The sequence below is a fragment of the Lonchura striata genome, chromosome 24, assembly GCF_050655825.1.
Source record: "Lonchura striata isolate lonStrDom1 chromosome 24, ASM5065582v1, whole genome shotgun sequence".
Classification (NCBI taxonomy): Eukaryota; Metazoa; Chordata; class Aves; order Passeriformes; family Estrildidae; genus Lonchura; species Lonchura striata.
Window position 1 is genome coordinate 2,223,801 of NC_140726.1, and position 27,880 is coordinate 2,251,680.

Consider the following 27,880-nt stretch of genomic DNA (forward strand, 5'->3'; position numbering starts at 1 on the left):
GACAAAAACACGGAAAACCGTCAAAATTTAAAACTTCTGCATTTTCGCAGTCGCAACGTCACTGCCTGCCTCATCTTCTTATGCCCGCAGCCCAGCAGGCGCTTTGTCAGCTTAGCAGGAGTCCCAGAGCCCTCAGGACAGAATGCCAGTGCAGTGAAGAGCTCTCATGACCCCAAGAACCACCCAATACCAGAGCTTAGTGTTTGTGTGACAAATGTCCCTGTCCCTGCTGAGGAGATTTTGGCCACCGGGACGTGGTGGGCTCTGCTCTGCTGTCCATCATGGACGTGGAGAACTCTCTATCCTTGGTCCCAGATCTGGTCTGAGCAGCTCAGGTTTGACCTCAAGGTCCAATGGGACACGGCAACATCCAGATCCAGCGGTGACAGCTCCATGATGCCCATGGGAATTCATCTGCCTGCTCACAGCACTACTCCATGCTTTTTGTGGAGCTCCGGCACAGTTCCTGGAGGTCTGCAGGGACAGCAGATGAGCTCCATTAGCAAACAATTACTCTAAAAATCAATTTTAAATAAACATATGGTATCTGGTCCCTTCCCATGGTCCTCACCCCAATGGACTGACGTTTCACCAGCATCCCACAGGATACTCACAGCGCATGATAGTGTCTCTGATCTGCCTGAAGCTCTTCTCCTTCAGCGCCATGTAGATGTAGTAGATGTTCCGCAGTTCCCTGGGATAATCCTTGCGATCCACGTCCTTCAGCACTGGGATGGTGCGTCCATTGGCCATGGGAGCCTCAGCCAAGGCCTGGTGCATCTGGTACCTGCACCAGGGGTCCTGCAGGAAGCCGGGGGTTATGAGCATAACCCAGCAGTGACTGTTCTGCACGGCGTCACACAGCTCTGTCACCACCGCGCTTCCCACCACCGCATCCCGCAGCTGCAGGAAGCAACGGAAGCTCTCAGGCTGGCCCTCCAGGTAGGACACCAGCTCCAACACCAGCTCCACATCCCCCTCGCTGTGGCAGATGCAGACATCGTAGCTCTTGTCCCAGCGGGGACTGTCCGAGGCGCTGATGTCCACTACTGACACTGGCGACAGCGAGATGCAGCTGGTGTCCAGGCTCGTGCCAGAAGAGCTGGAGCTCTTGGCAGAGGATGAGGAGGAGGAAGGCGAGGATGAAGCAGAGTGGTTGGACTTGAGGCTTTCCACTGAGCTGGGCTTGGGTTTGTGCAGGAGCCGCCTAAACCAACCTGCAGAGTGAAGTCACAGTGAGTTTCAGGGGCTCAGCACCCCCTGGACTTCCCAAGTGCAGCACCATTCAATCTGCAGGACTCCCCCAGATGGAAAGGGGAGGGTGGGATCTCACCTTGACCCCCAAAACCATCCTGGTCCCTGAAACTGAGCTGCCACCAACACGTGAATGCTGTGGCATGGTGAGGAGCAGCCCATGGGCACCCTGGTGTTCTGCTGGGGAGGGGATGGTGTGAGGGAGGGGACAGAGCCAGGCTTATTCCCAGACTCACCAGCCATAGTGGGCAGCACGCTGCTCAGCCACTGACTGCCAGCAGGACAGCTCTCCTGAGAGCAGAAAAGAGGAACAATAAACTGAGAGCAAGAACTGCTTCATGGCAACTCTCACTGAGCCCCAGAAGCTCAGTGTGGTCTGTTCCAGGGATCTGCACCTCCGGGGTGCTCTTAAAGCCCCAAAATCACCCCCAGTACATCTGTCTCCCCAAAATGGGCTGGCAACATTTACCTGTTACTGGCTCTCTCCACTGAAGATACACACCTGCAGCAAGCGAGGCCAAGAGAGTATGGGGAGGAGAAACCCTCATCCCCATCAGTGGGAAAAAGATCCTGTGGAGGGGAGAAGTGGAAATGAGCTGGGATCACCAGGGATGGACTGGGTTCTGGCAGACCAAAGGCACGGTGGGTGATGCCCAGAGCTGTGCATCCTTGGTGCTCCTTGCCCTGGCATTCCTGTCTGTTCACACCAGCTGACACCATCCTCGGCACTGTGCTCCCAGCACAGTTTAGGGAGCCCAGACACTCCCTGCAGACACCCAGGAACAGCAACGTGGCAAACAGCTGCTGTTTTCCACTTCTGGTATCACCCCTTTCGAAATGAAACGCCCCAAGTCATGCTGAAGCCTTTCCCTTACTCCAAAACTGGCCCAGGACTGTAGGAAATGCCCACAAAACCTCAGCACACCCACGGAAACCACAGTGCCCAAGTGTCACCATTTAGTGACAGCCAAAAGCTCAAGTGTGACTGGAGCAATGAGCATGGACAGTGAGCAGTGGGGGGAAGTTGGAGGGATGCTTACCTGGAACGCAGGAGTCTGGCACCGGAGCAGAGAAGGGGATGCATCAGCCCCTGGGTTTGGCAAAGAAAGATCTTCTGGGATTACCTGGGTGGAAAGGGACAGGTAGAACGTTCACTCTGCAGTCTCGTGGGATCTGCAGTGAAGGGCGAGGCTGATCCATCCTTGGAGCTGCCACATCCAGGAGCAGTTCCCAGTGAAGCTGCCCTGGGCTGGAAATGAGGGCAGGGCCACTCACCTGCCTCCCCAGGGACAGACTGGAGGAGCTCCCCGAACACCCAGGTGCCCCCAGCTCCAGCCTCTGCTGGGGAATGTGAAAGCACAGGCAGGCTAAATGGGCCAGGACTGTGGGGAGGGGAAGCCAAGCCCTGCCAAGGGCCTCCCTCCCACATCCGCCACATGCCGTCACTGTCTGAGTGTCAGTGCCCAGCCCTCACATCTGCTTTTCTCTCTGGTTTCCTGACTAAATACACACAGGTCCATGTTTGCCACTCACACTTATTTTATTAGTTAAATTTACCTAACAAGTCATTTATCCACCCCAAAATCCTCCCTGTATTTCTCCTTCCCCAGGTCTCATTCCTGTGATGCTGCTGGTGGTGGCCAACAACTGACGCTGCCTTCATCTCCTCATCATCCTCAACCCCTCCAATACCTGGTGGTTCCTTCTCAATGCCCTCTGAGAGATGAGCTCCAGGTGAGTCCTGGTTCCATCCCCCATCCAGGGCCCACATGCCCATCCAGCTCCCTGACAGGCTGTTCCTGGCACAGGAGATTTCCCCATCTCTTCCCTGCCTAGGGGACAATGTCTGGGCCTCTGAAGTGGACACTAAACCCTCCACCTGCTGCTGCAGTGTCACTGTGGCCAAGCTGGTGATCCAGGAGGTGACCCACACCTCATGGGACAACAGGAGGTGGGGGCCTGGGGGTTCAGCCCCAGTACTGAATTTGTCCCTCCCTCTCCCATCAGGGTGAGGTGTTATCCTCACCCTGGATAACAGCAAAGCCCCCTGACGTCGGATCCCCAGAGAGCATGGCCCTGGCATTCACATGGGAGCATCTCCAGAGTGAGCCCAGGGTGGACCAGAGCACAAAGCTGGGTCAGCATCTCCCTCACTCTTAACCCTGGAGTGGTGGCCATCACACCCCCACTGTACAGAGTACCACAGAGCTCCCACTGTGGGGTCCCCACCTCTACGCCAGCAGGGAGAATCACAGAACCCCAGAATACTTTGGGTTGGAAGGAACCTTAAAGATCATCTTGTTCCAAAGTCCCTGCCATGAGCAAGGACACCTTCCAGTAGTCCAGGTTGCTCCAAGCACTGACCTTTGAAGGCCTGGCCTTGGCACTTGGTCATGCTCACCTAACTCAAGGTGTTCGTGGAGAGGGCAGTCCATGCCAGTGCCCATCACCTTAATTTCAGGACTGCTGCACGTGCCCCCAAAACACACCTCAGTGTCCCCCACCTGCTTGCAAGCTGACTGGGACAACAACCCCACCTCCAGGCCTGAAGGGAAGTATTTCCCTCAGGGAAAAGTCCCTGTCCTCTGACCCCCAAAAATATCCCCCCACCCCAGTTAACCTCAACACCCCATGCCAGGGCTAGTCAAGACTCCCTTTCATCAATGCCACCATGAGCCAGCTGTGCCCCAGGACTGAATCCACCTCCTTGCCTGGCACACTACTGTTTGCTTCCTCACCCCCAGGGACCTTGGAGTCTCCTGGGAAGGAGGGCTGAAGATCCCCCAACACCCACCAGCACCTGTCAGGCTTTTGGGGACCAAATGACCACTCGACCACTGGTTCTCACAGGTCTTTGAAGAACTCCTGTTGGACACTGAATGTTCCCGCCATGCTAACACCTGGCTGTGGCTTCCACAAGTATTTCCTTGTCTACTCACCCACCACCTTCAGCAAAACGACAGACCAGAGCACAGTAGCACAAAACCATGTGACATGGGGGGCACTCCCTGATGGCTTTGACCCCTTGCCACAAACACCTCCCCATCCCAAAGGATTTCCCAAGCCAGGCCATCTGTGAGCCCTGGGAGGCACCTTGGGGGTGCAGGAGCAGGCAGGATCCTCCTGCAGGGCCCCCAGCCCACCCTCAAACACGCTGCTGAGAGCCAGAGGAACCTGGGCAGATTGTGCCCAAAAATGCACAGTGAATTCCCCGAGAGACACTGGGCTCTTCCCCACCCCTTCACCTGCCTTTCCACCAAGCAGGGGACACCAGTTGGCCGCTTGGTGGCCAAATCCCAAAGGAAAAAGCACAAGGTTGAGTGGTACTGAGTCCCACAGGCACCCACAGGCTGCCAGTCAGGGCCCCAGCACCACTCATCTCACTAGGACCCATTTCCCAATAGTCCCTGCCCTGGCACTGCTGCCACCACCCCAAAAATCAACTCCCGAGGACAGGACCCAGAGGAGAGCAAGTCACCTGCCTGTGTGAGTCATCCCACAGCGGGAACCCACAAACCCTAAACCCCAAGGGGCAGCGCCATCTGGATCAACCTCCAGCCTACCTCAGCAATAATATGATCATTATTAAAGGAGTAATTAAGCAGGCACAGCTGTGCTCACAGCCTGCCTTGACCCACCAGCAGCAGCACACGCTGAAATCCCTGCAGCAGGAGTTTCGGAACCTGTGGTTTACAGGATCGCCTCTGGAATTAAGAAACGGTGACAACCAGGTGCTGCAAGGCAGGGCGAAATAAAGGTGGTTCTGTTGACAAAATAAAGCTCATTTAATCCCTAAAAACACCACGAATGTTTCATTTACGGTGCCAGTACAAAACAGTGCGTAACCACCCAGAAATCACAAAGTAATTTTTCTCCTGGGAAACTCTAAGTACACCCAAATTCCACCACACCTATGCTTGAAATCATCGTAGCGGCTGTCCAGGCCCAGGCACCGCATGTACCTCATAGGGCTGGAGACGCGGTCACACGTACACCAACCCAGGCAACGGCAGCTGGCGGGGGAGAAGGCGCTGAGGGGTAGAGGGGCACGGGGACACCGCGGCCCCGGCCCGGCCAAACAGACACACGGACGGGCGGGCGGGCGGACAAGCAAGCAAGCAAACAAACAAACAAACAAACAAACAAACAAATAAACAAACGGACGGCCGGACCGACCCGCTCGGCGCCGCCCCCAGCCCGCCACTGCGCCGCGCATGCGCGGGCGCCTTTTATAGCCGCGCGGGCGCCGCGAGATCACCGCGTCGTTCCCACGCCTGGCCCCGCCTCTTCCGCCGCCAGCCAGTGAGCGGGCGGGGCGGGGGGCGGGGCCTCGTCACGCGGGGCGGGGCGGCGTCTCCTCAATGGGGGCGCGCGCGCGGCGCGGGGGCGGGCGGGGCGCGCGGGGGCGGGCGGGGCGCGGTTGCCATGGAGACAGTGGGGGGGGGAGCTGTTGCCATAGCGACGGGGCCGCCATAGTGGGGGGGGTCCCATGGCCGCCGGGCTGAGGGGACGGAGCGGCCTGAGGGGAGCGAAGGAGGCCGGGGCTGAGCCGGGGGGCCGGGGAACCTCTGGCCCGGCTGAGACGCCCCGTCGCCCTCTATAAAAGCTCGTTTTTATTGATGTGTCCCCCTGGGAAAGGAGCCTCGGTGTCCTCCTCCCCGCCTGCTGAATCCCCGTGTTGTTGCTTTCCCCGCAGCTTTAGCGAGGAGGGCACAACGGAGAGCACAGGTAAGGGCTCGAACAAACCCGAAGGTGTGAGCTCCCTCCCCGCTTCCCTTTGCAGAGTCAGTTCTGGGAAGCCAGCGTGCGTCCGAGGGAGGCGGTGGGACACAGAGCTCAGCCAGGCTTTGCTGTGTCACTGCCTCTCCTCGCCCATGGAGCCATTGGGAAGCACGTGGGGAATCGCAGCGTTGAATAAAAACCTCTGGTGTGTTTTGACTCGGGTCCAAGGAGGCTGAATCCTGTGGTTTTGTGGCTTGGACAAGAGCAGAGCTTGTCCTCAGTCCCATTGTCCGTAGAGCCTGTGTTTTTCCAGGATGGTTTTGGTCCAGCTCCAGTGCAGCTCCCACGTGGAGGTAGGCTTGGGAGTTGGCCAGGGACAGCTCAACTTAAAGCTGAAACATAGTGGCTTTTAAACGACCTTATCTCAACACCTTAAAGCCACTGAATTGAAAAAGAAGCCGGGAATTACCTCTTTGCGTGTGGCAGTTCTCAGCATTTAAATAAGGTAAAAATAATAAATGAACAGTAGGCTTGTACTTGTTTCTTTTGAGAATTTGTGTATGCTCTTCTGGATAAGCCCATTTTCCAGCGTGCAGCTGGATCACTTGGCTTCAATTTTAAACATCCAGGTGTAGCTTTAGTTGTGTGTTGGGTGCTGAGCATAGAGATGGACTTCTCCATGAGGTGGGGGAGAAAATGTGCTATTAATTCCCCATTTTGGTTCTGCAGGCTGGGCTCTGTGTTGACTGTGTGGCATGGTTGTGTTTTACAGAGCTGCAGAGAGGTTTTTGTAAATACACACCCTGTGTGAACCTCAGCCTTTGTTTGACACGTGTGGTGTTCAGGTGTTTGCTTTTACCTGGGATACACCTTCATATTTCCAACATTTCTGCAGCTGGATGTCTGTGTCACACAGGGAGTTGCTGTGATGGGGTTTCTCCAGTTTTGGTGACTTGGACACAGTTTACAGCTGAAGTCTGGAAGGCTTTAGGATAAATTGAGGGATTTCTGTGGTGTGGAGGGAGAAAGAGAACGCAGCAAACCCACACAGGGAGTCTCTTTTAACCATGATAAAAATGATGGAGATAAGGCTGGGACAGCGGAATGGGGCAGCTGAGCCTGGAATCCATGGAGTGTTGTGTTTACAGTCCTCAGCTCCCTCTAGTCTAAATAGCTGGAAAGTTCCCAGTGTCTGAAGAAGGCTGGAGGGGCGCTTCTTATCTTGTAAGTGCCTGTGGCTCCCTCTCCTCCATGGCACCTGTGTTCCCAGGGGAACCTGCAGTACCTGGTGTGGTTTTTTTCCCATGGCAGTGTCATGCTTTGAGGTAATCCCATTTAATTTTGGCTACCTCAGCTGTGCCAGCACAATCCATCCCCCTGGGGAGCAGAGTTTCTCCCCAGGACTGAAAACCAGAGGTTTCTATTTCTTGGCTGAATCCCCATGAATTCTTTTTAAGACATGTAATAACTTTTTTGGAACTAGGCTGTATTTATAATGGGGATTTTGTTCCTTTATGGATCTCTGCACTAAATAATAGACCTGAAGGTTGAAGGTCATTATATCAGAAAAACTTAAAAGAGGATTATAATTCCAAAAGGTGTTTTTTCCTAAGTTTAAAATTGCTTTTGAAATGTCATTTAGAGGTACTTAAAATTGATTTGATGGCTCAATTCCTGCTGTTAATAGCATGTGAATGTGCAGGGTGAGTGAGATGCGAGCAGTGCTGAGGCAGGTGGAAGCAAACGGGAGCTCTAGGTGGGATTTTACAAACAGCCTCAATATCCGAGGCTCAGCTGATGATTCACAATGCAAAGATAATTATAAGCTTAAATTTTATCCAATTCAGAAAGTGAGGAAATATTTACCTTTGGTTGTAGCTTGGCTTCTGCAGGGGGGCTGAGGGCAGACCTGGCACCAGCAGGAGCTCCAACTTCCCTCTGACACACTCCAGTTATCTCTTGTTAGTCCCTGCCTCATCTGAAGCATCTTTGCACCACTAAATAAAATCTGGCTGGCTTTGTGAAAGCAGCCTGTCCTTCCAGAAAAATCAGCTAATCCAAAAGAAGAGATGGGACCCTCCTGGGAAGGAAAAAGAGGGGCTTTCCCCCCCTTCATCCTGAGCGTGCTGGCTGCATTCACTTAGCAGGGATTTGATGGTGAATCTGGCAGATCCTGTGTCCAGCAGGTCCTCCTGTCTTCCTGAGAGTCTCTACGTTGGTCTTTGGAGATGTAACCCCCCCAGAATAGTTCACCTGAGGCCTGACAGGTTGCAGGTATTCAGGGGTGATGAAGCTACAGAGTTTCATTGTCAGAACAGTACTGAGTTTCAATGTGGGTTGGAAAAATACAGAGTACAATATTCACAAGAGGGTGTGATGGAGGAGCCCTGCCTGGCCTGCACAGAGGGGGGAAAACCAGGAGATTCCTCACTTGCTAAAGGCCTTTGATACTTTTATCCAAAATCTGGGCCCTAGTGTAAGGCCCAGTAAGATAAAAAGGTGATTATTTGGAGTGATAAGTAGCACATGTTCAGTAATGTTTCAGTAGGTAGGTAGTGAAAACCAGTTCTTTGAGGTGTTCTACTTCTGGTACAATGATTTATTATTGAGCACTGTGGTGTGCTGGAAGGTGTCCCTGCCCATGGCAGGGGGGTGGAACGACACGAGCTCTAAGGTCCTGTCCAGCCCAAACCAATCCATAATGCCATTGTATAAAGTTTTCTGAAGGGGTCACAAGGTAAAGGCTGCACACACAGTGTATCTGAGCCTCTGACAGTGTCACCTTACCCTGTTCTCGTCATCCAGCACTGAAAGGTGGTGCTTTCCTAGAATATTGGCTGGTTGCTCACATGATCCTGCCAACACTTGTAGATCCTACCTGGAGATACCTGCCCATTGTCACCTGCTGGGCTGCTGGGGAGCAATCACAGCATCTCATCTCTAGAACAAACCCTCAGATCTCCCTGAGATGGCAAAACCTGCAAAAACTCTTTGATTTTAGGTCAGCAGCTCTTCCTCAGCATTTCCTTTGTCCAAAAGCCCTTGTTGTTTCTGATGGACTCTTCATTACAATTGGCAAGAAAAAAGCAGAGGAGGGTGAACAATTCTGTTCATTTCCATTCCCTTTTCATAGACTTATTTGGGAGAAGCAGAGTGGGAGAGTGCTGCGTGCTGGCAGAGCTTTTGTATTTTATGTGACGGGCTGTTGAAAGAGTTCTCAAACTGCACTTCCTTTCCATGGGCTTTAAGGTCATTTCCCAGTGCTTGCAGACTCATGGCGGGCTGGGAAACCCTTCTCTCATCACCAGGGAATGAAATGCTCTCCGTGGCTTTTTGGAGCCAACAAAAATCTCTTTGTCTTCTCTTCCCTCCCACTGTTTCCCAAGCAGCAAGTTTGCTGACAGACCTTGTCAGGAAGGGGGGAGTGCTGCTCCAAGATCCAGGCTCTCTGGGAAAATGAGTGGATGAGGTGAAACGAGGGGTCTGGCAAAGTGTGTTTTGCTGAGGCAATCACACCTGAGAAAAACAGCCAAGAATTTTATGGTAAAAGAGGTTAAGGAAGAGGATGAGACTGTGGGGCAAAGTTCAGAGACAAAAACATGCAATTCTCAGCCTGGAGGTGATCGTGGAACGATAAGAAAACTGAGATTTATCCACCTGTGCAAAGCTGGTTCTGTATAACCTTGTTGTCCAGGTGGTGTTGTTCATGTGCAGTGACTTTGCTTGTGGTGATTTTTCTACTACAGAAACTGGATGGCTTCTACAGTGAGCCTGGGCAAGGAAACGTTATTGGAAGATGGAATGCCACCTGCAAAAAAGCCCAGGTAAATTTAATTATACCCCAGTGAATTTGTTCTAACAGGAGCCTTTTTCTTTGCCTTGCATTGTTCTTTAAGGATTGTGACTCCTGGGGCCACAGCTGTTTCGTTTCCTGATCCAAGAACTGTGTGCTGGCTGCTGGCCATGCCTGGGCTTTCCTGCTGTTTGTGGAACACAGCCTTCACGCCCAGAATGTACTTTTTTGGAGTTTTAACCCTCAGCCAGGGGATGGGGTTGCACTCAAAGCTGGATTTTGCTGTCTTGTCTCCAGGGTCCCGTCCACTCGCAGTGTCAGGTCGGACACGGTGGTTGTGCTTCTTTGCTTGAGTTGGATGGTGGTTTCCAGGAGGACAGGGAGTTACTCAAATTAATATGGTTTAATTGCATGTAAAGGCTAAATAATTCATGCTGAAGCTCCCTGTGCTTCAAAGTAGGTGGTTTTACAGTTCTGTGAGTGAGGACCTGGCTGGTGGATAATTCTGCCTGTCTGAGACTGTGGCTGCTGCATGCTTAAAAGTTGTTTTGAACAAGCAGCTAATTCAACTGCAGGGTTGTCTCCCACTAATTTAATTTATTTGCAAGTTCTGGAGGGCTGCAGGATAGTGCTGTGTGGTGTCGAGGTTGATCAGTGACCCTGGAATGTGCAGAACAGATGCTGGAGATTATTTTTTCCTTGCTTAGGATATCAGGGTAGAAACAAGTGCATTTATCAGCATGGAACTGAATGCCTTTTTCAGACATGCAGGACATTAAAACTTGGGTATTTATTATTATTCTGGATTTCATCCCTGTATTTCCAACAGTGCTTTTATACTAGCTCATTAGCATGAATTCTAATTTATTCCTCACATAAGGCTTGCAGTCCTCAAAGTAAACCCTGTTTATCAGCAGTAACAGTGAAGCCCTCATCAAGGAAAGGGTTAACAAGTCTGTTTTCATAGGCAGGGGCTGAGGGAAGGCACAGCTCCATCTGTGTGGTGTTGGTTTCCTCTTCCATTCTCACTAAATATCACGTGTTTGCTGATAAAGACAATTTCTTCCATACAAGTTGCTTTCCCAGGCTGCTCCTCCAATCCTGCAGGTCCCTGCTGCAGAAAGCAGCTGGACACCAGGCAAGGCAAGGCAAGGAGCAACACATCTGCTTAATAAATGATAAAGGTTTAAAAGCTCTGTGTGGGTGTAAAGCCAGGAAAATAGGGAGGAGGGGAGGAGGAATAAGGAGAACACAGTCCTGCAGCCCTTTCATGTGACTCTGTATCATCTGGGATATTCCAAAAGGTTGGCCTGGACAATCCTGCTGACATTGCAGGCATCACAGGGAAGGGATTGCTGGTACAGCTCACGGGTTTCCTCAGGAAACTGGGGCTGGGCCCCTCCAGGGCAGAGCTAGGAGGAAGCCTTCCCTTACTTCTCTGTGCTGGGATAAGTGGAGCTATTGTCTCAAGTTCTGCACCTTGTTTAAACCAGGTCGCATTTCCAACCTGCGTGGGGTCTGACACACATGTTATCTCAGGATGTAGAATGTGTATGTCCCATTCTCTAGTGCTCACCACACTTTTCCCATGCCCTCCAGTCTTCCAGCTAACTTTTATTAATAGACTTTCCTTATTCCAGATTTTTAGTGGATTAGCTTTGCTGCAAAAGCACCCCAGGGCATCATTGACTTCCCCAGTAAGCATCCTGGTAACAGATTTGATTCCCAAAAAGGTTGTAATTACGGACCTTGTATTGGGAGCATTTGTGCTGCTGATCCATGCGGCTGCCTGCTGTTCTTTAAGGACACCAAGCTGCTCCTCTCGTGCTCTATCAGAGAGCCCCAATTAATATTTGATGCAAAATTTAGGCACAGGGTGCCTCCCTCTTCCTCAGTCTGCGTGTACCACCACCCCACACACCCTTCCACTCATGGTAGTACCAGCTGTGCTCCTTTCTCCTTTTGAAGGAAGCTGTTGCCAAGCCTCAAAACCAAGAAGCCTCGGGAACTTGTTTTGGTGATTGGGACGGGAATTAGTGCTGCAGTTGCTCCCCAAGTCCCAGCGCTGAAGTCCTGGAAGGGGCTGATTCAGGCCCTCCTGGATGCTGCTATTGACTTTGATCTCCTGGAAGATGAAGAGAGCAAACGGTTCCAGAAGTGTCTTCACGAAGACAAGAACCTGGTCCATGTTGCCCATGACCTTATTCAGAAGCTGTCTCCGGTGAGTGTGTTTGTACCTGCCCTGAGCATAGGATTTGGTTTTTGAAAATAGGCAGATTTGGCTCTCCAGCAATGGTGACCCCATCCCAACAGTTCCTCTATGTACAGGGAACCACCGGTGCACTTACTGTGCAGGTGCCTGTGACATAACCCTGCTGTGGGTTTGTGGATGTGGGTTTTGGGTATTTTCACCTGGACCAAGATGATTAAAAGGATGGAGCACCTTCCTATGAGGAAAAGCTGAGAGAACTGGGATTGTTAGACCTGGAGAAGAAGGCTTCAGTGGTGACCTAATTGTGGCCTTCCAATACCTGAAGGGAGCTGACAAGAAAGATGGAGACTGTGCACAAGGGCCTGGAGTGACAGGACAAGGGGGAATGACTTCACACTGTCAGAGGGCAGGGTTAGATGGGATATTGGGAAGAAATTCTTCCTTGTGGGGGTGGTGAGATTGCCCAGAGAAGCTGTGGCTAACCCATCCCTGGGAGCATTCCAGTCCAGGCTGGAGAGGTTTGGAGCAAGCTGGGATAGTGAAAAGTGTCCCTGCCCATGGCACAGGGTGGTACGAGATGGCAGAGTGGGCTTTAAGGTCCTTCCCAACCCAAATCAGTCTGGGATTCTGTGATCCTATGACTATGCTGAAGGAGAGCACCCACCCTGGTGCAGCCAGGGCTCTGTGTTTGCCCTACAAGGACCCAGAGCTTTGCAGGGTGTTGGGGAAATGTGAGTAGTTTTTACAGAGTCATTTGGCATGAGGTGTTACGGGGCTGGGCTCTGATCTCAATCTGTGTCCCCTCCTCAGCGCACAAGCAACGTTCGCTCAACCTTTTTCAAGGACTGTTTGTATGAGGTGTTTGATGACCTGGAATCCAAAATGGAAGATTCTGGGAAGCAGCTGCTTCAGTCTGTTCTTCACTTGATGGAAAATGGGGCTCTTGTGTTAACCACAAACTTTGATAACCTGCTGGAGCTGTATGCAGCACACCAGGGGAAGCACCTTGAGTCTCTTGACCTGACTGATGAAAAGAAGGTAAAGGATGATTGTTTCTTTTGTCAGGGACTGTGGTGGTGCAGAATGTGTTCTCATGCTGCCTGAGGGCATTGAAGTGATTGTAGTGGTTTTAACTGGTGGCAGACAAGCTCCAGGCAGAGGCTCTGGCTGTCCTGGGCAGCAAGCAGAGGAATGAGGAGGAATGCTCCTTTCTGGAATGCTGGTTTGCTGGCTGCCATCCAGTGCTCAGGAGGAGTCCTTAAGCCTGCTGTTCCTTTGATCTCTGTCCTTGAAACTTCTGGCTTGGCCTTGCTTCCACATAAGGCTCGGGCTGATGTTTCTAATCCATATGAGAAACTCCACACGAGATGCAAACCTGAACTTTTTCTTTTTATAAGGTGCTGCAAAGTGCTTTTTGTAGGGTGCAGCCTTCGAGGCTCACCTCTTTCTCCATGTCCTCTTCCTGCCATGGCTGGAATGGCTCCTCCTGCTGCACTCTCAGAGCTACTCTCTTCATGGAAAAATCCCTCCTCCTGCCCCAGTCAGGCTGTGAAACCGTGAACTCTGCACCTGCCCACCTCATCTCTCCATCATGGTTTTACTGGTGGGGAGCATCTCTGCCTTCTGTTTGCATGTTAAACACCCTCAGTGTCTGTGTCCTGTGCAGTCCTTGCTCTCTTTTCATCCTCATTTCTGTGCTTCACATTTCCTGCGTGACCTCTTAATCTACATGGCTGGAAGTACTTACAGTGTTACAAGTAAGCATTCTAATTATTGCAAGCTTAAATGAGCTGAGGTCTGCAGGAGTAAACCGAGAGCCTTGGAAGCAGCTGTCTGAAATGGAGGTCAGCTCAGCTGGTGACTCCCTCAGAGCCAGTAGGAGCCACAAAATCAAACTTGATAGGTTTGAGTTGTAGTTTTGTCTCCTTTTTCTGGTCAATCTAGCATTTTGATTCAGTCTTCTGATCACATTCACCAGTCAGCTGAAGTGTTGATTCAAATGAGTACCACAGACTGTAGCTGCAGGCCATGGTGTAGAGGCTGATGGAGGAGAGAAGATGAGGAAGAAGCAGCCTCTTTGGAATGCTTCCCCAAAATGTTACATTTAGCAGTGCTGTGGTAGCCAACATGATGCACTCACCAACATTGCTGCTGGTTTGTGTTGTGCAGGTGCTGGAGTGGGCACAGGAGAAGAGGAAGCTCAGTGTCCTGCACATCCACGGTGTCTACACCAACCCCAGCGGCATCGTCCTGCACCCGGCCGGCTACCAGAACGTGCTGCGCAACACCGAGGTCATGGTGAGCCACGCTGGGGCCAGGCTTGTGCAGCTACAGCTCCCACTGGGGCTTAGACTGAGCTTCACAGAGGGTGGGGGACAATTAATTAGCTATGGGAAATAGGAGGGGTGAATTCCCTGGCCTGCTAAGGTGCTAGATCACGTCCCACACTCGCTGAAGGATGGCATTGCTGCAGAGCCTCCCCAGGGATAGGGCAGGTGCTGTCTCTTGTGAGGATGAAGCTCACCTTGACCAACATCTTTCCCTTTCTTAAAGCGAGAGATTCAGAAGCTGTATGAAAATAAGTCCTTCCTCTTCTTGGGCTGTGGTTGGACAGTTGATGACACCACGTTTCAGGCCCTGTTTTTAGAGGCTGTCAAGCACAAGTCAGACCTGGAGCACTTCATGCTGGTGCGGAGAGGGGATGTGGATGAGTTCAAGAAGCTCCGTGAGAACATGCTGGACAAAGGGATCAAAGTGATTTCCTATGGAGACGAATACACTGACTTGCCCGAGTACTTTGAGCGGCTGACGAGCGAGATTGCCATGCGAGGCCGCACAGGTACGGGGCTGGGGACCCTTGGCTGTCACCGTGCAGAGTAGAAAGGGGTGGTACCCTCTGCTCTCCATGCTGTATAGAGATTTCTGAAGCCTTTTTGTGAAAAAAAGCAAACTCGTCTCTTTAAGTGTAGCTGCATTTTGAGGGTTACTTTTCTGAAATCACTCTATGTTTTAACAGTTTAAACAGCTGTACTGCTTCCCACGCTTGCCTCCCAAACTTTGTTTTTCATGTGCAGCTGTTTGTTCTGTTTTTAGTCAAGGGGCATTTAGTCTCACCCTTGTGCTGCTCAGCCTGAGCCAATGCTTTTATACAAGAGGTATCACTAATAAATCATAGAAGGGGGGAAAGTGGGTTTACTGGCTAGAGCCTTGCTGGCAGGTATTCTGAGGGTTAACGCAGCCAGGAAAGCCTGTGTGAAACCTGTGTGAAAACATGGGCAGCTGGCTCTCCACCTGACACTGATCTCTGCTCTGCCCCAGGTGTGCCCAAGGAGGCACAGCAGCTGAACGGCTCTGCCACTGCCCACGCTGAGGTAAAAGGTAAGGAAGGCTCTCTGGAGCCAAGGGGTCACCCTGTGTCGCTCCCTGGAGTCCCAGGCAGGCTTTCAGCCTTTGCTTCCACGCAGGATGCAGCCCCTGAGCCACAGCCATGCCCAGGCCGAGCTGTGGCAGGGACTCCTGGCCAGGCCCAGGCCAGGCCAGCAGCCCTCAGGGAGGCCGGAGCCCACCACTGTCCCACTGCTGTCCAGCACTGAGCCAGGACCCTTCCGGCAGGGGTGAGGCCAGGACAGAGCCACCACAGATGAACACCTGGTCTAACACAGCAGTTGTGGTTTTACTGGGGCTGCGTGTGCCTGCGGAGCGCGGTATCCCTGAGGGAGCTGCAGCCTCCTTTAACTTCATACCTAGTGCTTTTATATTCTGTATTTCAATTAAAAAATGAAACTTGAGCTTTTTTTTTTTTTTTACTGGAAGCTCTAGTTTTCTAGTCCTGTCTTTTTACTGTACAGTATTTTGTATGTTGAAGTTGTATTAAAGGCCTGCTCACTGAACTTTGGCTGCTATATCATTTAAAGGCCCTTTCACCCCTCACACTGGTGAGAGTTCACCTCCCCCAGACCCAGTAGGAAACAGGTCCTAGCTAGAGGCAAGTTATTTATACACAGAGAACAAATTATGAAGTTTATTTTATATAAATTATGTCTCTTAGCAGACAGCATTCAATTTATTGCACTATAGCACATCTGCAATACAGAGCTACAAGACATCGTCAGAGGTTTGTATTACTCAGTGTAGCACTTCCAACCGGGATCAAGAGGCACTCGGAGCAGGGAGAAAGGGTGCAGGAAAGCAGCAAGCGGCCACCATTCTCTTCCAGTATTAATGTGGTTTGGTTTTTTTTTCCTTTTTACTAGCAAATAACGCCAAGACCAGCGGGCAGGAGCCAGGCAGGGCACACTGCCTTCCTTCTCTGGACCTGGCTGCTGCAGCTCTCCAGCTCCTGCCCAAATACGTGGTGTCTGGGGACCCTGCTTCAGAGTCCGGGTGAGGACAGGTATGGGGGACTTTAAGGCCATTTAGCATGTCCCCTTCCAGCCCAGCACAGGCCATCACCTTTTTTTGGTTTATCAGCTTCGGTGGAGCTGCCATGAGCAGCAACATTAACAGCCAGATCTAAAGCTGCCCCTAAGCCCAAGTCCCTCCTGCCTCCTCCCTAAGCTGGTCTAAAAATCAAAAGCAGCTCAGTAAAAAGCCTTTCAAACCCACCAAAAAGCACAGCAGATCCTGACACCACCCACCCCCCCGTGCAGCATGAACAATACAAAGCTCTGGATTCAGCCTCCCGGCAAGGGAGCCTGTATCACTGGACACAGAATGGAGGAACCCAAGCAAGGGCTTTTTCTGGATAAAAGGGGGTTTATCCAAAAAAAAAGTACTCCTCGTGCTGCTATTCCTCCATTCTGTTCTGCACTACACGGGAAAGACTAGTTGGTGACAGGGTAAAGCAGGTTCTTCTGGGACATCTGCACACAGCGATTTGGTGTTTAGGCCTTCATGAGCGCTGCGACCACGGCCTTGGCGTTAAGGCTTCGCAGATCACAGTAGGTTTGTCCGGTACCAACGAAAACAATGGGCTTGCTCGTGATGTAGGTCATGGAGATGGCGGCACCCACCTGCCGGGGACAAGCAGCATTGTGAAATCCAGTGCTCCCCTTCAGGGAGCTCGTCATTCATTCATCCCCCATGTGTGGAAACCAAACTAATAAATTTGCATTCAATCATTCAATGGCTTAAACACAAGAAGAAAGTGCAGGAGTACCCTGTGTTTGACAATTCCCATTTCTCCCCTCCAGTCACTGTCAGGACTGTGCAGAGTCACCTCAGCAGCCTCCTTACCTTGTCATCGATGGTATCGAACTTGGTGAGGACGATCCCATCGATGAGCCGTGGTGTCTGGGCCATGGAGTGATCAGCCAGGGCCTTGTTGAACTTGACCTGAAAGAGAGAAAAGAAATGCGTTTGTGGTGCTGCCACCTGTCAATTCTCTGGTAAAGCCTACAGAAACAGGTTATGTTCCCCCTTCGTCTCTCAGAAACAAAGCCACCATACTCACCAGCTGATCTACAGCCTCATTTCCCACCAGTGCTTCCCCAACAAACAGGACCAGGTCGGGAGCGTTGACAGCGATGAGTTTGGCCAGCGCGGTCATCAGGGGTGCGTTGTCCTGCATGCGTCCCGCCGTGTCCACCAGCACCACGTCGAAGCCCTGGTTCCGAGCTGGCGTGGCAGGGAGGCAGCGTGAAGGACGGCGCTGCCCCAGGACAGCGCCGCCCGCCCCCAGCTCCACACATACCGTAGGAGATGGCCTCCATGGCGATGCCCGCGGCGTCCTTGCCGTACCCCTTCTCGTAGAGCTGCACCATGGTGCGCCCGCCGTGGCTCTCCGGAGGGTGCAGCGCGTTGAGGCGGCGCGTGTGGGTGCGCAGCTGCTCCACCGCTCCCGCGCGGAACGTGTCACAGGCGGCAATGAGGACGCTGAAGCCGTTCTCGATGAGCCAGAACGAGATCTGCAGGAGGCAACAGATCAGAAAAGCCCGTTAGCTACACAGCTGACCCCATCACCCCACTCCTGCGATCCAGGTCCTGTCCTACCTTGGCCAGGTTGGTGGATTTCCCGACACCGTTGACACCACAAAAGGTTATGACGTAGGGCCGGCGATGGCGCTGGGCATCCATGACATCACGGAGAACGTCCACACGGCGCTGGGGCTGCAGGATCTGCACCAGGGCCTCCTGCAGTGCCTGCTTCACCGTCGAGGTCACCGCTGGGAAAAGGGAATGGAAAGAGGATCTGTCATGCATGGGGAATACTCCAGAGCACCAAACCACATGCAGGATGCCACATGGACACTTACTGGTGAACGTTCCCATCACCTTCCCTTCCAGTTTCTTGGCCACAGATTCACAGAGCTGCACTGCAATCTCAGCTGCCACATTTTTAGCTTTGAGGAAGACAGAACAGGGAATCAGTGCTGCTGAGAAGGTTATGCACATCACACATTGGTGTCAACGGAAGGATGAGTCAGTGTGCAGGATTCCCATCAGACCTGACTGCTGCCCCCCTTTTGCTGCACTCTCAAGGGCTCAGGGGTGACACAGGAACCCACCACAGTTCCTGTGGGCAAGAATATCCCAAACCACGGGCATTACCCACACCGGGGCCCACTCAACAAAGTACAGGGAACCACCACTAATCTCACACCATGGATCCAGATGTACCAATCAAGTGATCCTTCATCTTCTCCAGCACAGGGTCCATGTCCTCTCTGGTCAAGCTCTTGGAACCCACCAGACCCTTCAGCATGCCAAACATGCCCCCCAGGCCACCCTTCTTCACACTGTGGAGAAGCAGAAGAGTCACACTGAGGTTTGAAAATGATCATCTGCAGAGATGAGATGCAGAAGAGCTTGCCCTGAGAGGACAAACACACCAGTTTGTGCTTCCTGCATTACTGGTTAGACTGGAACAGGAGTTACGGGAGAGAAATCAACAACCATGTGACAAGCAAGGAAAGCCTCTACCTGGGTTTTGATGGGTTCTGGACAACTTTCTCCTCTTCAGCTTCATCATCGCTCTCATACTCCAGGTCATAGAGGCGGCCAGGCTCCCGATTTTTGTCCCCCAGGGCCTGCAAGGAGAAGAAGTGGCTTTATGGGCTGAGTGCCACAATCCTGTTGTCACGGTTGAAGCAGGATGGGAATGAAAGAACTCCAGTTCAGAAGGCTTGATGATATGAACACTAACTAACTTTATTTCAAATACATCGCTCTTTTATAGACAGCATCATGCAGACTAATTTCATTGGTCTTAAAGTAAAAACATCCCACCCATTGGTGCGCAGTGAATGACGCACGGTGGCAGAACACATCTATCAACAACGTGAACAACAAGAGAGATAAAGAATTATTTACATTCCTTTGCAACTCTTTCCCAGGCTCTAGCCTGGTTAGAAGCTCTCCTTTCCCTCTGACTGAAGTGAGAATACACATATCCTTGTTTCATGTTTCTTCATGTTCGCTTCTCATGCAGGCACAGAGACTTCATAATGCCACGCTGATCCCAAAGAATGCATGACAGCAAATGGAGCCTAGTTTTCCTTACCATGTCAGGGTCAAACTCCTCCACAGGACAAGCCTCGGCGCTGCCGTTGGTAGCAGAATTACTGTAATCGAGTACTTTGGCATTAGAGTTCCCCAGATCCCACACCCGGGGCTTCTTCCCCTTCTCCTTCTGTGCATCGGGCTTCGGAGATCTGGTGGAACAAAGACCAGAAACACATTGTGTTCAGTGCAGGGAAGTGGCAGCAGCCATCACCTCATTAGGAGACACGAAAAATAAAAGGCTGGATTACCCAAAAAGGCAGAAATTGACCTCTCTAATCTCCAGAGTTTATTTATCTGAACTTTAACCCTGTATGGCAGCACTTCCCCTCAAGCCAGGTATGCTGTCTGCTCACTAAAGACAGGCCTGGAGCTCTCCCGGGGTTTCTGCATCTCCGAGCAAAGGAAATCAGGTTCTATTACCCCTCCAGGACCCCTGGCTATCTTCTGTCAGTTTTTTCAGCAAGGAGGGAAATCAGGGAAATAAGGTCCAGGAAAGTGAGGTTTGGCTTCCAGGGGTCACCAAAAGGAAGAGAGATTCAGCCATGGCCTAGTTTGAAGCATAGGCAGACTGACCATGCCCTCATCACCCACCTGGATTTCTCCCCAGCTTTCATATGTCTCCTGAAGAATTCCTCCCGGTTCTTCTGCAGGATTTCATCCTTGGTCAGTTCCTCCTTGTCCCCTGCTGCTGAGAGCTGCTTGTCACCCGCAGATGCTTTACTGGGCACTGCCACAGCTTCAGTTCCTGGCAGGAAGAGCCCCAACACAAGCTCAGTCCAGCTCCAAGTGGATTGGGAAAGCACAGGCTGCAACACATAGCTCTGGAATATTTATTTCCCTCCCATTTATCTTCCCCATCAACTCACCATCCTTTTTGGAACCTTTGTTCTTCTTGTTCTTGACCTTCTCCTTTGGTTTCTCCCCTCGGGTTTCAATCATACACTTGACAGTCTTCTGGGATTTCTGAGACTGCTCAAATGTCTTCATTACCGTGGGAGCTCGGACTTTGCTGCTTTCCTCTGCATCCCTGCAGGGAGGTGACCCATTAGCCTGGATTTCAGCTCTACCCCTGCTCCCATTTGGGCTCAAAACAGAAATTTAAGACAAAACCCAAGCTCTCTACCGGAGGAGGCGCATGAAGTCATCTTTAAAATCAAAGGTGCCATTTAAGAGGCCCAGGGCTCCTTTCTGCTGGAACTCGTTGCGATATTTGTCTCTGAACTCCTTATGGACGTCGTCTATCAACTTGTCCACGTAGGTTAGAGTCAGGATCTTCTGGAAGCCCACCTGCCAAGGAGCATGGCCAACAGACACTGCACTTCCAGCTCATTCAACAGCAGCAAGCAAGCAAAACCCCCTTGGTTTAACTCAGAGTTCTTTAACTTGGGCAAGCTTCAGCCTGCACTTTCTGCTCCACCTTCCCAGGTTTATAAAATGCCCCCAAAAAGGTGAAGAACAGCTCAGAGCTTCACTTCAACAGGTGACTCTAACACACAGAGGCTGTCTCATGGCAACAGGGACACGTAGCGCAAGGGCAGAAAACCTTTAGCTTATCTGTGGGTCAACAGGAAAGATTGTATGGATTTATGGAGATAAGGTGCCAGGAGACTAAGAAAAACAGTGTGAAATGCTCCATAAAGTGAAGGGAACAATACACCTCTGGCTTTTGTTCAATAGCTCTAGCCAAAGTGAAGTTTTACAAGACTGCAGCTTCTATTTGAGGTTTGATGAGTTTTAATCCTGTTGCAGATGATTAAAATAAGCTGCTACTGCAGTGGCATTCAGCTGACAGACACCCATGTTCCCCCTTCGGCAGGGAACCTGGCTACACTGGGGTCACTGCTCAACATCACCCTGAAACGCTCACCAGAGCCCCTTACCCCCCAAAATTCCAGACACAGAGGGGCCTAACCAGTCTGGGAGCTGAGGTCCAGCCCCACACAATGCAAACAGCTGTTTGCTCAAACTTCAGCACTGCAGGAACTGTTCCCCTCTTTTCTGGGGCAATCCCCTTCCTTCGGGTCTGGGGGCACTTGGGAGGCTGGAGGGACCCTCCTGCCACCAACAGGGGTGCCTGGGGGGGGTCACTTACCACAAACACCAGCTCAAACTGGTTGTCCAGTTTGTACTTAAGTGTGAGGGCTTCATGGGTGAAGGAGTTGTTGCCGCCTCTCTCCTGGGGGAGAGGAGCTGTCAGAATGGGGGTGCCAGCAGCACCCACCATCCCCTCATCCCAGTCACCCCCCTCTCCCGACCATCATCCCTGTCACCCCCGTTTCCCAAAGCGCTCCAGCATCCCTTACACGACCCCACACGCCCTGGCAGGTAGTGCCATCCATTCCCCCTCAGCTGGGTGATCCCACCCGCCCCGGGGTGGTCGTGCCCCTCTGTGCCCCGTCCCAGGCAGGTGGTCCCATCCAAGGTGGGGAGGTGTTGCTTCCCCAAGGTGATGGTGCCATCCGCACCCCCCAGGGGTGACCCCACACCCACCCCCAGCCCCAGAGCTGCCCGTGCCTGTGTCCGGTCCAACAGGCGGTCCCGCCTGTGTGCCACCCTCTCCTCCCCGTCCCCAGCTAGATGGTCCCACTCATGTCTCACTCCCGCCCAGCTCCGCCGCCCCAGGGGCTGATGCCATTCTCCCAGAGCTGCCGGTGCCCGTGCTCCCCTACGCACCGGGCAGCCGGTCCCGGTGCCATTCCCCGCCAGCTCCGTGGGCTCAGCTATCTCCCTGCTCGGGCAGAGCCTCCCATCCCCGCTCCCCCGCCATGTCTGTAGCCTCACCTCCCCTCCCTCCCCAGGCAGGCGGTCCCCTCCGCCGCCCTCCCTCACGGCAGCCGGCTCTGCCGCTCCCCCCTCGCCAGGTACGTGACCCATCCCCAACCCTCCGCCCCCCGGCGGCCGCTCCCGCCCGACCTGCAGGAGGACGGAGCGGATGAGGGCGTTGACGGGGGCGGTGGCGGCGGGCCCGCGCACGCCCTGGAAGCACCAGAGGACGAGGCCGCCCTTGCTGAAGATGGTGAAGAAGTCGAGCATGGCGGCGGCGCCGGGCCCGGCGGGGCGCACACGTCGCTCTGCCCCGCGCTTCCGCCGGAAGCCCCGCCCCCCCGCGCCATTGGCGGGACGGCGGGGGCGGAGCGAGGCCCAAACCGGGGGCGGGGCCGCGCGAGGGGGCGGGGTCATGGGGGCGGGCGGGGCCATGCTGCGGAGGGGCGGGGTCATAGGGGGGGCGGGGCCATGCTGCAGGGGCGTGGCCATGATGCGAGGGCGTGGCCATGCTGCGGAGGCGGTGCCATACTAGGGGGCGTGGCCATGTAGAGGGGGCGTGGCCATGCGAGGGGCGGGGCCATGCAGAGGGGGCGGGGCCATGCAGAGGAGCGGGGCATGCAGAGGGGCGTGGTCATGCTGTGGGGGCGTGGCCATGCGAGGGGCGTGGTCATACGAGGGGTGTAGCCATGTAGAGGGGGCGTGGCCATGCTGCGGTGCGGGCGCGCTCTGCGCGCGCGGGGCCCGGCGGGGCCCGGGGCGCGGACCCCGGGGGGAACCCCGGCACCGGGGCGGACCCCCGAACCGGGAGGGACCCCCGAACCGGGGGGGAGCCCGGCGGGGGTCCCGGGCCGCCCCCTCCGCACCGCGGCTCCGCTCAGCTCCGATTTCTTCCGCGGTGAGATCCGGAGGGGTGCCCGGCACCGCAGCGGGAATTTGGGGGACGCGGGGGGAGGGACACGGGGAGAACGGAGGGGGGGTCGGGGTGTGGATGGCGGGGAATGGGGAGAGGGGCAGGTAAATTGGGGTGTTCCAGGGAGGGGTTGCTGGGGTGTATGAGGATATACGGGGAGGTCGGGATTGATGGGAATGGGGGGCGCTGGGAATGGGAGAGGGCTGGGAATGGGGGCGGGGGGGAATGGGGGGCGCTGGGAATGGGAGAGGGCTGGGAATGGGGGCGGGGGGGAATGGGGGGTGCTGGGAATGGAGGAGTGCTGGGAATGGGGGGGGCAGTGGGAATGGGGGGCACAGGGAATGGGGGGTGCTGGGAATGGAGGAGTGCTGGGAATGGGGGGCGCTGGGAATGGGGGGGCACAGGGAATGGGGGTGCCAGGAATGGGGGAGTGCTGGGAATGGGGGGCACAGGGAATGGGGGGTACAGGGAATGGGGGGTGCTGGGAATGGGGGGCACAGGGAATGGGGGGCGCTGGGAATGGGGGGCTCAGGGAATAGGGGCACAGGGAATGGGGGAGTGCTGGGAATGGGGGGTACAGGGAATGGGGGGCGCTGGGAATGGGGGGCTCAGGGAATAGGGGTGCTGGGAATGGGGGAGTGCTGGGAATGGGGGGTACAGGGAATGGGGGGTGCAGGGGAGGTTCCGGGCGTGTGTGGGAGGGTGCCAGAGGGGCTTGGGTTGATCCCTCGGGGCTGTGGAGCATTGGGCAGCTGCTGGTCTCAGAGGGGACTGGGGGGTTCCACGAGGCCCAGGGGAAACTGGAGGGGGGGGATCCCAGTGGGATCCGGGGGTCCCAGGGGCCTGGTGGAGGTCTTGAGTGATTTCCAGAGCGGACTGGGAGGGACGGGTGAGGATTGCAGGTTACTGGGCAGTGGTTCTGGTGGTTCACAGAGGGTCCTGGGGCGTTTTCCCGGTGAGCCGGGGGATCCTGGGGGGTTCGCAGAGAGGCCCGGGGGGAGTCTGAGGAACGGGGATATCCTGGGGATGCCCCGGGGAATGTCCAAAGCTCTATCACGGAGCTAGAGCGGTCCCAGGGGATGCAGAGGGTACTGGGGCAGTGCTCGGGGGGCTGCCAGCCGTGCCCCAGCCTCGGCAGCCCCCGTTCCCTGCAGAGCTGGGGCAGACCCTGGAGCGCATGGCACAGACCCTGAGGGATCAGCTGCCGGCCTCGGGGAGCGGAGGACGGGGCTGGGTCCCCCCGGGCACCCACCCCGACCCCCGGCCCCCCGACGAGGCCGACGTGGTGGTGGTGGGGGGCGGCGTGGTGGGCTGGTCCGTGGCGTACTGGCTGAAGGTGCTGGAGGGCTGGCGGCGGCGGCATGGAATGAAGGTGCTCGTGGTGGAGCGGGACCCCATGGTGAGACACCCCCTCCCAGGGCAGGGTGTGGCCTTGGGGACCCCCCTGAACCCCTGCTCTTTTGGGGGTGTCCTCTCCTTCAGTATTCCAGAGCCTCCACGGTGCTGTCGGCGGGGGGGATCCGGCAGCAGTTTTCCCTTCGGGAAAATATCCAAATGTCTCGTTTCTCTGCCAGCTTCCTCCGTGACATCAATGTACGTGGGGTTATATGGGCTGGGGGTAATTTGGGGAATCCAGCCCCACTCACTGTGGTCCCCCTGTCGCCTTACAGAAGTACCTTGGGGTGCCGAATGAGCCCCCCATCGACATCCAGTTCCAGCCCTCTGGATACCTGTTCCTGGCATCCCCCCAGAACGCTGCTGCCCTGGAGGCCACCGTCAAGGTCCAGAGGTGGGGCACCCACATGGGACCCTCTCGAGGGGTTTCAGGGGTTGGGGGTCATCCTGACCCTCCTCCACATGCTGGCCATCCCCAGGGATGAAGGGGCGCAGGTGACCTTGCTGTCCCCCACCCAGCTGAAGGAGAAATTCCCCTGGATGAACACGGAGGATGTGGCTGTGGCATCCTATGGTAAGTGGGACGATGGGGGAGGGCATGGAGACCCCCCTCAACATCCTTCCTCATCCTCATCCTCCTGATGCACCCTTCATCTTGGCTGTATTTAGGGAAGGGGAGGTCCAGCCCCACAAAGTGCATGTAGTGGAGGGGTCATGCAGTAGTTTCCCCCCGTTTCCCTGCCCAGGTCTGGAGGATGAAGGCTGGTTCGACCCCTGGACCCTCCTCAACGCTTTCCGGCGCAAAGCCATATCCCTGGGAGTGCAGAGCTGCTCCGGGGAGGTGCGAGGTGAGGCATGGGGGTGCACAGCGAGGTTCCCCCCCTGCCACCCCCGGGACCCCCCACCTCACCCCAAAACCCTCCAGCTTTTGTCACCTCGGCCAACCACATGCTGCCGTCGGCGCCGCCGTCTGCTCGCATCAGATACGCCCACGTGAGTGTGTGTGTGCCCCCCCAGCTCCCCTGCACTGCCTGTGACCCCCCTGCCGCCCTGACCCCCTCTCTGTGCCCTCCCAGGTCTACATGCCAGACAGCCTGGAGTACCAGCCGGTCGCCTGCGCCATCGTGGTCAATGCCGCGGGCGCCTGGGCGGGGAAGCTGCTGGAGGCAGAGGGGCTGCCCAGGGGGCTGTGCCAGCCCCCGCTGCCCATCCAGCCCAGGAAGAGGTACTGGGGCTCACAGCGGGCACAGCCTGGCAGCACCCCTCTGCTGTGGGTCAGCTCCTGGGCTCAGAGTGGGGGCACGCCCCACCAACTCCTTTCTCAGGGGTGGGATGCCCTTGGTGCTGTTTTGGGGGGTACTTTAGCACCCACCACCCTTCTGTCATGGGAGAACACCTCAGCACTTTTATTTTGGGGGGTGTTCCTGGCACCCCTCTGTCTATGAACCCCTAGGTGCAATTTTTGGGGGATCACAGAATGGGACACATGTCCCAGCACCCACCACCCTCCAACTTCTGGAGGGGATGGTGAGCTTCGTCAGTTTTTTATTTGGAATTGGGGCCTTGCATCCTGGAGCTCCCATTATTCCTCAAGTGCCCCCAGCCCCAGTGTTCCCATTATGTCCCCATACTCCCAATCCCAATGTCCCCATTATCCCCCTCAGTGCCACCCCCAGTGGCCCCAGCCCCAGTATCCACAGTATTCCCCCAGTATTCCCAATACCCCATTATTCCCCCAGTGCTCCTATTACCCTGCCAGTGCCCCCAATACCCCCATTACCCCCACAGTACTTCAATTATCCCCCCACTGCCCACAGCCCCTCCAGCGTGCCCAGGAGTGACATGACCCCTCAATGTCATTTTTTTGGGGGGAACAAACATCTCCACATCCCAGCCCCACTGCACAATACTGAGGGGCAAGAGGAGCACCCCTTATGCTCCGTTTGGGGGTTCCCCAGGTACGTGTTCACCTGGCACTGCCCCAACGGCCCTGGCCTCTCTTGCCCCTTCATCATCGACACCTCCGGTGCTTATTTCCGTCGGGATGGCTCCGCTGGGAACTACCTGGGCGGGATGAGCCCCCCCAAGGTGAGTCTGCGGGGTCCCCTCAGCGCATTCACCCCCTGTTCTCTGTCAGACACCCCCAGCTTACCCCTTTGCAGGAGGAGGAGCCGGATGCCAGCGATCTCTCGGTGGATCACGGCTATTTCCAGGAGCAGGTCTGGCCCCGGCTGGCTCGGCGGGTCCCGGCTTTCGAATCGCTGCGGGTCCGGGGCTCTTGGGCGGGATACTACGACTACAACACCTTTGACCAGAACGGGGTGCTGGGCCCGCACCCCCGGCTGGAAAACCTGTTCTTAGCCGCGGGGTTTAGCGGCCACGGGCTCCAACACGCGCCGGCCGCGGGCAGGGCCGTGGCCGAGCTGGTGGTCAAGGGCCGGTACGAGACCCTGGACCTGCGGAGGCTGGGCTGGGACAGGCTGGTGGCTGGGGAGCCGCTGCAGGAGCACGGCGTGGTTTGATGGGGGCGGGGAGGGGGGAAACTGAGGCACAGCCATGGACCCCCTCCCCAGGCCAGAGGTGGTGTCCTGTAGGAATAAAATGGATGGATGGATGGATGGTGAGTGTGCCAGGGAATTAATGGCGTCCACAGCTGCCATGCTCCCTCCACCAGTGCTACCAGTATCCTCCCCAGTATCCTCCATTCTAATGTCCTCATTGACACCTTGCACCACTTCAGTGTCCCCACTACACTCCATTCCCTGCCAGCATCCCCATTACGTTCCCATACTGGAGTCCCCAGTATCCCACAGTGTTAACTACTGTCTCCCCAATTCCCTCTAATCCCAGATTCCTCACAGTGCTCCCATTATCCGGTGCTCTAATCCCCTCCAGCCCCAGTACCCCCATTATGCTCCTAACCTCCAGATCCAGTGTCCGTGTCATTCCCCCGGTGTCCCTCACTGTCCCCACAGTGTCCCCACTAACCCCCATTTCCCCCAGTACTTCATCATGATCCCGTGCCCTCAATATTCCCCCAGTGCCTCCAGCATCCTCAGTCCCCAGTATCCCCAGTATCCCCAAATTATCTGCCCCAGTATCCCCAGATGCAGTATGCCCATTACCCCATCCAGTGTTCCCATTATCTCCCCATTGCCCCCAGTATCCCCCCAGTGTTCCTGCACTGCCCCAGCCCCAGTCCACCCATTTTCCCCTGGTATCTCCAGTATCCCCCAGTGTTCCCAGTATCCCCACAGTGCCCCAGCCCCAGTACGCCCATTCCCCCCAGTACCCCCAGTATCCCCCCAGTGCTCCCAGTATTCCC

The 27,880-nt window shown here is 54.9% G+C and overlaps 4 protein-coding genes and 1 long non-coding RNA gene across 26 annotated transcripts; 3 read left to right on the forward strand and 2 right to left on the reverse strand.

The window, feature by feature from the left end:
* Positions 1 to 20: 20 nt before the first annotated feature.
* Positions 21 to 5,459, reverse strand: TIRAP (TIR domain containing adaptor protein). 8 transcript variants are annotated; one of them, XM_085560131.1, is made up of 7 exons: positions 5,431 to 5,459; positions 4,893 to 5,017; positions 2,295 to 2,378; positions 1,724 to 1,824; positions 1,491 to 1,545; positions 615 to 1,217; positions 21 to 474 (listed from the first exon to the last, which is right to left on the reverse strand). In XM_085560131.1, exons 5-7 carry the CDS (start codon positions 1,495 to 1,497, stop codon positions 431 to 433), a joined length of 654 nt encoding a protein of 217 aa, XP_085416257.1. In that variant the 5' UTR covers positions 1,498 to 1,545; positions 1,724 to 1,824; positions 2,295 to 2,378; positions 4,893 to 5,017; positions 5,431 to 5,459; the 3' UTR covers positions 21 to 430. The 8 variants fall into 8 exon arrangements, with proteins under 8 accessions (XP_085416257.1, XP_085416254.1, XP_085416255.1 ...); XM_085560128.1 differs by having other exon boundaries at positions 5,217 to 5,459; XM_085560129.1 differs by having other exon boundaries at positions 5,166 to 5,459.
* LOC146765455 (uncharacterized) lies at positions 1,215 to 4,897 on the forward strand. The gene is made up of 3 exons (XR_014949976.1): positions 1,215 to 1,400; positions 2,865 to 2,988; positions 3,999 to 4,897. It is a non-coding gene; the product is annotated as an uncharacterized LOC146765455 (long non-coding RNA).
* Positions 5,460 to 5,589: 130 nt separating the features above from the next.
* On the forward strand, positions 5,590 to 15,871 carry SIRAL1 (SIR2 antiphage like 1). Of its 15 annotated transcripts, none has more exons than XM_085560118.1 (9): positions 5,590 to 5,640; positions 5,951 to 5,982; positions 9,723 to 9,800; positions 11,738 to 11,990; positions 12,792 to 13,019; positions 14,151 to 14,279; positions 14,535 to 14,820; positions 15,300 to 15,359; positions 15,429 to 15,871. In XM_085560118.1, the coding sequence occupies exons 3-9, from the start codon at positions 9,730 to 9,732 to the stop codon at positions 15,572 to 15,574; spliced, it is 1,173 nt and encodes a 390-aa protein (XP_085416244.1). In that variant the 5' UTR covers positions 5,590 to 5,640; positions 5,951 to 5,982; positions 9,723 to 9,729; the 3' UTR covers positions 15,575 to 15,871. The 15 variants fall into 15 exon arrangements, with proteins under 15 accessions (XP_085416244.1, XP_085416248.1, XP_085416252.1 ...); XM_085560122.1 differs by having other exon boundaries at positions 15,446 to 15,871; XM_085560126.1 differs by having other exon boundaries at positions 14,616 to 14,820; positions 15,446 to 15,871.
* A 117-nt stretch (positions 15,872 to 15,988) lies between these two features.
* On the reverse strand, positions 15,989 to 22,570 carry SRPRA (SRP receptor subunit alpha). Its single transcript, XM_021525761.4, has 14 exons — positions 22,398 to 22,570; positions 21,577 to 21,660; positions 20,608 to 20,771; positions 20,351 to 20,511; positions 20,076 to 20,229; positions 19,483 to 19,633; positions 18,903 to 19,009; positions 18,600 to 18,718; positions 18,236 to 18,322; positions 17,973 to 18,145; positions 17,674 to 17,887; positions 17,434 to 17,597; positions 17,217 to 17,315; positions 15,989 to 16,993 (listed from the first exon to the last, which is right to left on the reverse strand). The coding sequence occupies exons 1-14, from the start codon at positions 22,515 to 22,517 to the stop codon at positions 16,865 to 16,867; spliced, it is 1,926 nt and encodes a 641-aa protein (XP_021381436.1). The 5' UTR covers positions 22,518 to 22,570; the 3' UTR covers positions 15,989 to 16,864.
* Positions 22,571 to 22,943: 373 nt separating this feature from the next.
* On the forward strand, positions 22,944 to 27,179 carry FOXRED1 (FAD dependent oxidoreductase domain containing 1). The gene is made up of 10 exons (XM_021525830.4): positions 22,944 to 23,145; positions 24,315 to 24,559; positions 24,643 to 24,753; positions 24,831 to 24,949; positions 25,035 to 25,129; positions 25,302 to 25,403; positions 25,481 to 25,548; positions 25,632 to 25,780; positions 26,514 to 26,643; positions 26,718 to 27,179. Exons 1-10 carry the CDS (start codon positions 22,956 to 22,958, stop codon positions 27,075 to 27,077), a joined length of 1,569 nt encoding a protein of 522 aa, XP_021381505.4. The 5' UTR covers positions 22,944 to 22,955; the 3' UTR covers positions 27,078 to 27,179.
* Positions 27,180 to 27,880: the final 701 nt, after the last annotated feature.